Source organism: Pterocles gutturalis, unplaced genomic scaffold (assembly GCF_000699245.1).
Source record: "Pterocles gutturalis isolate BGI_N339 unplaced genomic scaffold, ASM69924v1 scaffold45333, whole genome shotgun sequence".
In the NCBI taxonomy this organism is placed as follows: Eukaryota; Metazoa; Chordata; class Aves; order Pterocliformes; family Pteroclidae; genus Pterocles; species Pterocles gutturalis.
In genome coordinates, this window is record NW_010127302.1 from 1,675 (window position 1) to 7,172 (window position 5,498).

A 5,498-nucleotide genomic window follows, 5' to 3' on the forward strand; every position below is an offset into this window, starting at 1 on the left:
GGCTCTCAGCTGGTTTTGAACCCTTCCAAGCCGGGCTGCCCTTCAGACAGCGAGTCGCTGCTTCTCTTCGGGCACGGTCAGCGTTGCACTGCCACAGAGGAGCCAGAGCAACCTCCTTCCTCTCTGCACAAACAGGCGAGGAGCCTCTGGAAGTTATTTCAAGTCCAAACCACTTGGAAGAAGCTACAAATTCACATCATGCCAGGAGTAGCACCACCCTCCCCGTATCAGGCATCTACCGGGCGATTCTGGGCGTTACCGCAGGCCCCTTACCTGTTTGTGAGCTTCTGTAGTGCAGGCTTTCTTGTAGGGCCTGATTTCTTCAGAACCAAAGCCCGGGATCCACATGTTCCACTGACGCTCTGGAAGAGAGAACGCAGGTCAGCACGCTCTGCCCTCACCGCAAGAGCGGCCTCGTCGTCACGAACGCACCGGCAGCACGCCCACCCGGAGTCGGTGACGGAGACGTGCTGGTGAACCGCACAGCGGCTCTCAAAGCCTCCTGAGAGCAGAGCAGCAGAGGGCTGCCCAGCATTAAACACGCTAAAGACAGAGTTTCTGTCCCAAAAACCTCTCAACGCGGGCTGACAGCTACGGACCGCACAACTGCAAAATTTGGAGAGGGGATGGTTGGGGGCAAACTCCCCGTTCATCCCCTGATTTTATTAAGATACTTTTAAGCAGCAATAAATCTGTAGCTACTTGGGGGTTTTCATCCCAATGCCATGGCCATGCCCTGACTTCAGGATGTGTGCCCAGCTCTCAGCTGAGGGGGAAAAAAACCAAAAATCATTCACCAAGATGCAACTGGACGTCTTTCACTTCCAGGGTGTTGGACTTGCGATGGCGGGCGAGCTGGCAGGCAGCCGTCACCACGCTCTCGATGAAATCATCGGCGATCTGCAGCAGCATCTGTGGCAGAACAAGGACAAGCAGCATTATCAGCAGCTGAAATTATGCAGAAAGTATGAAAAAGAACCCGCAGAAGCCGGTATTTCAAAGGCAATTGCTACAATCGCTGTCTTAAAACCCTTCTCAATGCTGGGACGCAGAAACAGACGCAGATGGCTGAAGGCTGCAGCAAGCCCAAGAACACAGCGGTGTTATCTGAACCAACCCTCCCCTGCCTTGGGCAAAGGGCCACCAGTTCCTGAAAATTCCCAGATTCGATCTTTCTGCGGCTGTGCCGTGGGTCGGTACCTACCTCCTCCACATCTTCATCCAGCTGCTCGTTCGGATCCACCTCACGCACCAGGTCCTGCAATTTCTTCTTGGTTAAAACCTGAGCGAGTGGGAGAAGAGGAAATATTTACTGCTCTTCCTCAGCAGAGCAGCTGCCCAGCAGCACAGCCACAAGAGATCTCCTCCTCCTCCTCCCCCACCACCCCAGGCCTGAGTCCCTGTGTTGACACAGGCTATCAGCTCAGGAACGGCAGAGATAAGAAATATCAGGTGTTAAGGAATCATTTTGAAGCACCAGTGGTTGCTCTGAACAGAAAGTGGAGTGGAACAGACCAGGAGAAGTCTCCTGCATAAACTGGCACTAAAATGCCCCCGGCTGCTAGCAAGAGGGGACAAAGGCAAAGCTAGAAGTGGTAAGAGGCAGACAGAAAACCTATCAGGGTTTAAATCTGTGCCCAGGGCACAAGGGAAGCTTTTCCAGGCTCTAGTGCTTCTCACCTTTAGAGTTTCAAATGGCAAACAGAGAGATGTGAGCGCTGGGTTATTCTGGGGCAGAAGGCAGCAGCCTCTCAGCCCAGCCACAGCAGGGAGGAGGAATTTTACTGCTGCTGAACACCAGCGGGGCACCTGGTCGTATAGAATATGCATAAAAGTTCTCAGCACGGAGCCCGTCAGCCTGGTCAGACTCAGACACGTGCGGCTCAGGGCCCCCGGGGAAGCTCCTGCCCCTCCTGGTCCCTTCACGTCGAAGGCAGAAGCGCTGTGCGGGTGTCTGTGTCGGGGGACTCCACTTCCCAGAGAGGTGACGGTGGCAGCGAAGCCGGCAGAGAGCCCAGGACACATTCCCGGAGCACGCGCCGGGCAGCAGTGTGCTTTATACACATCGAAGTCTCCACCCCTCCAGCAGCAAACACCCCAGTTGGCAGCTCCTGGCAGCGACACCGCCTCTCACACCACCCCGGTAAGATGCAGGCTACAAACCTGCACCTTTATTCTTCCCATCTAAACCAAAGAATTTCCCAATCACACCCCCAATAGATATTTTCCTGAGACTGAAAAAAACTCTACACCTCCAGTGTCCATACCCCATCCAGCCTGGGAGGGAAGAAATCCATGAAGATCTTTGCTCACTCAGAAACTGATAATAGACGTTAAGTTTCTGGGAGTAATTTAAGGAAGGAGAGGAATTAAGCCACAGGCAGGTCCGAACATCTGCCCCGTTGTCCTGAAGTTGGGGATGAAGTTACCTGGTTGCTCTCGGGACTGAGCCGTCCTCCTCCGCTGGGCGTCCCCGGCATCTTGGCCACGGCGGTGCTGTTGGCCATGGAGCTCTGTGGGGGGGTGCTGGCTGGTTCCGGCTTTATCGAGAAGTTGGAGAGGTTGATCAAGGTCGATGGGCCAAACTGGTTCATAATCTGTTGGGCTTTAGCTTTTAGATCATAAAGTTTATCTAGGTCTTGCTTCTTCTTGGGGTTGTGGGGACCCAAACCTATCAACTGGAAAAGGAAACAAAAAGCCACAGTCAGCAAACAGGGAAGGAATTCAACGGGGCGATCGCGTCTTTGTCCAGAGCGAGACACAGTGTCCTCACAGAGCCCAGAATTTGGGAGATCAGGTGCAGCAAGAGGGGAGGAGTGATGTTTGGAAGAAGAGAAAACATTCCTTGGTATAAGCTGCAAGAGGGGAGATGGAGATGAGATGTGAGGAAGAAATGTTTTCCTGTGCAGGGGGTGAGGCAGTGGCCCAGGGTGCCCAGAGAAGCTGTGGATGCCCCATCCCTGGAGGGGTTCAAGGCCAGGCTGGATGAGGCTTTGGGCAACCTGGGCTGGTGGGAGGTGTCCCTGCCCATGGCAGGGGGTGGCACTGGGTGGGCTTTAAGGTCCCTTCCCACCCAAACCATTCTGGGATTCTGTGATTCTCTATGAAGAACAACGTTTGCCAGGAGCAGCTCTGCAGCAGCACCGTCCCGCCCGCTCGTCCCTCGGCTGAACCCCCCGGGCGTGCCCACCCCTCGCCCTGCGCTCAGGGTCCTTCTGAACACATTTCAGCTTGGAGGAAGAGACCACCCGAAGAAGATGTAAGTAAAGGACCAGCTTGCTCCTGCAGCAGCGACACAGGGGACGTCAGGGACAGCGCTCGAGTCTTCATCTCCACGCTCCACATGTCCGAGACACAGGTCAGAAGCCGACACAGTTGGGCTCCCTCAGTGGCTGTCGGCAGGCTGGAGTCTCGTTCGCAGCAACACCCCACCTCCAGCCCAGCCTGCAGCGATCCCTCGATGAGGGCTTGACAACTGAGGGTTTGTTTTCAGTCCTGAGAGCACAAGTCTGGGTACTGGGAGGTAAGGTGACAGGGAAACGCAAGTGCACACCCACACCTGCGATTTGTTCTTTGCGCAGCGGGCAACCGACAGCCACAGGAAATGAAACCAGATTTACCGAGCTGGTACCGGCGAACCAGACAGGGGTTCAGGCGGTTTAACTGGTTACTCAGATCGTCCAGGTTGACCCTTCGGTGCCTGAAGTGATTCAAGGTATTGGCCACGGAGCTAATACACAGACTGACCGGCAAGGACTGCATTTTGTGGCTGGAAGGCTCTAAAATCCAGGCTCTGTCCTCACTGCTCCGTGAAAGGAAACTCACCCAAGCCCTGGGCCTTCCATCCCCACAGTCCATAGCAGTGACAGGTCTGTCACCTGAAACCAGCATTTACGGAAGAGTTTGATGTTGAAGACCCCCGCACAGCGGCTGTTGGCATTTTCCCCTCGTCAGGGCAAGCTTTGTTAGTGGGGATCAATTCACACCAAAACACAGACCAGAAATCACACAGGAGGGTGGGAAGCGGCTGCTTTAGTGCTTCACTCCAAGGCACGCTCATGCACGGCCGCACCTCCGGGCACGCAGCCCTCTGAGGAGGATTTATATCCACGACACACTCTGTAGCACCCTCAGCAAGTTTCCAGCTCAATTTTAACACAATTAATGATGGAAACCGCTTCCACTCACACCCTACAAGCCCTCAGCTGGAGTTTCTGGGCGAGGAGCTCAGCACACGATCAGGAGGGACCTGAGTGCGCTGGTCCTGGCTGTAGCTCAGGCTGATCTCGGGCTGTTCACGCCCAAGCCTCACTTTCCAAATCCACAAAGCAGGAATCTTCGCCCACCATGCAGGGGAGAAAGCACTTGATTAGCATCAGGTCACTTTGTTCATTTCTTTCTGGATCTTATCGCACCCTTCGCATGCCGGTAAGATCACCAAACACCAAACTGAGGGGATGCGCAGCTGCCCAGGACAAAGCCCGCATGCCGGCCGGCGGCAAGCCGGCTTTACTTACAGCTATCTGAGTGTCTAGATCTTTAATTACATCAGCGACCGCCGTAGGGCCAGCGAACGGAGAGGCCATTTCCCAAAGCCTTCCCAGTACGTCCGCAGTCAGCATTAACCTACGCTCGCTTCCTCCTCTTCCACAGAACTCCCATTCCTAAGGAACACCAGATATTTTCCACATCACCCATTCTATCGTAAGAGTAAAGTTTCAACCTAGAGAGCACGTGCTGTCCTTACAACACCGGGAGAAGGTTTATCTGTCGGCAGATATTGCAAAATCATGAGCAGAACATGAGTGTATGCTGCAGCGGGAGACGAGGCATCTCCCAGGATCCCGAAGCAGGAGTAGAAATTTGACCAAATTTCTTTTTTTTGGCAGAAAACAGAGTATCTTGGGATCTGCTGTCTGCAGCGACGTGCAGGTGAGCCTGGATCTCTGCAGCAGCAGCTTCCCTCTGCGGCAGGAACAGCTCTGGCAGCTGCAATTAGCACCCCCGACCCCTGGAAGTCATTAACACTGACAGTGCAGGTTACAGCTGGAATTAAAATCTACAGTAAAGTCAAAGGAACCTTCAGCGCGTTCTGGGGATGCTCAGGAGGCTCCCCCTTCCATTAAGACATAAGAATTTCCAACAAATATTTAAACAGGTTTGCAAAGGACTGTACAGTCCAGGTGTGTGTTGTTAACAGAGAAAACTGGGAAAGTTCTTGGGTTTATGACAAAACCGAGACAAACTCCTCCCGCACGCCGCTGCAGGAAGCGTCTTGTCAAGGACTCATCCACCAGGTGCAGCAGCTAAAGGGGAAGGAATGAGAAAGTCCTTTCTTCTCCCCCTGGAAGCGTTTGTCAGTCGCTGACAGGTACCTCAGACCTCGCTCCTCCTCGACCCACAGCTCCCAGCTTCGTGTTTAACCCCCAAAACAGCTACACCCAGCACCTGGGGGGTGACAGCCCCCCGCACCCGCTCAAAGAGGTTTTCCTTCAGCG

At 54.1% G+C, this 5,498-nt stretch overlaps 1 protein-coding gene across 1 annotated transcript in view; it reads right to left on the reverse strand.

Annotated features, from left to right (window-relative positions):
- The window catches only part of TAF12 (TAF12 RNA polymerase II, TATA box binding protein (TBP)-associated factor, 20kDa), a 6,058-nt gene extending 1,398 nt beyond the window's left edge, over window positions 1-4,660 (reverse strand). The window contains exons 1-5 of the mRNA XM_010079236.1: window positions 4,518-4,660; window positions 2,430-2,678; window positions 1,205-1,282; window positions 798-912; window positions 274-362 (exon numbers count right to left, since the gene is read on the reverse strand). Coding sequence (XP_010077538.1) covers window positions 274-362; window positions 798-912; window positions 1,205-1,282; window positions 2,430-2,678; window positions 4,518-4,622 — 636 coding nt within the window. The 5' untranslated portion in view covers window positions 4,623-4,660. The remainder of the gene's footprint in view (window positions 1-273; window positions 363-797; window positions 913-1,204; window positions 1,283-2,429; window positions 2,679-4,517) is intronic.
- Between the last annotated feature and the right edge of the window lie 838 nt (window positions 4,661-5,498).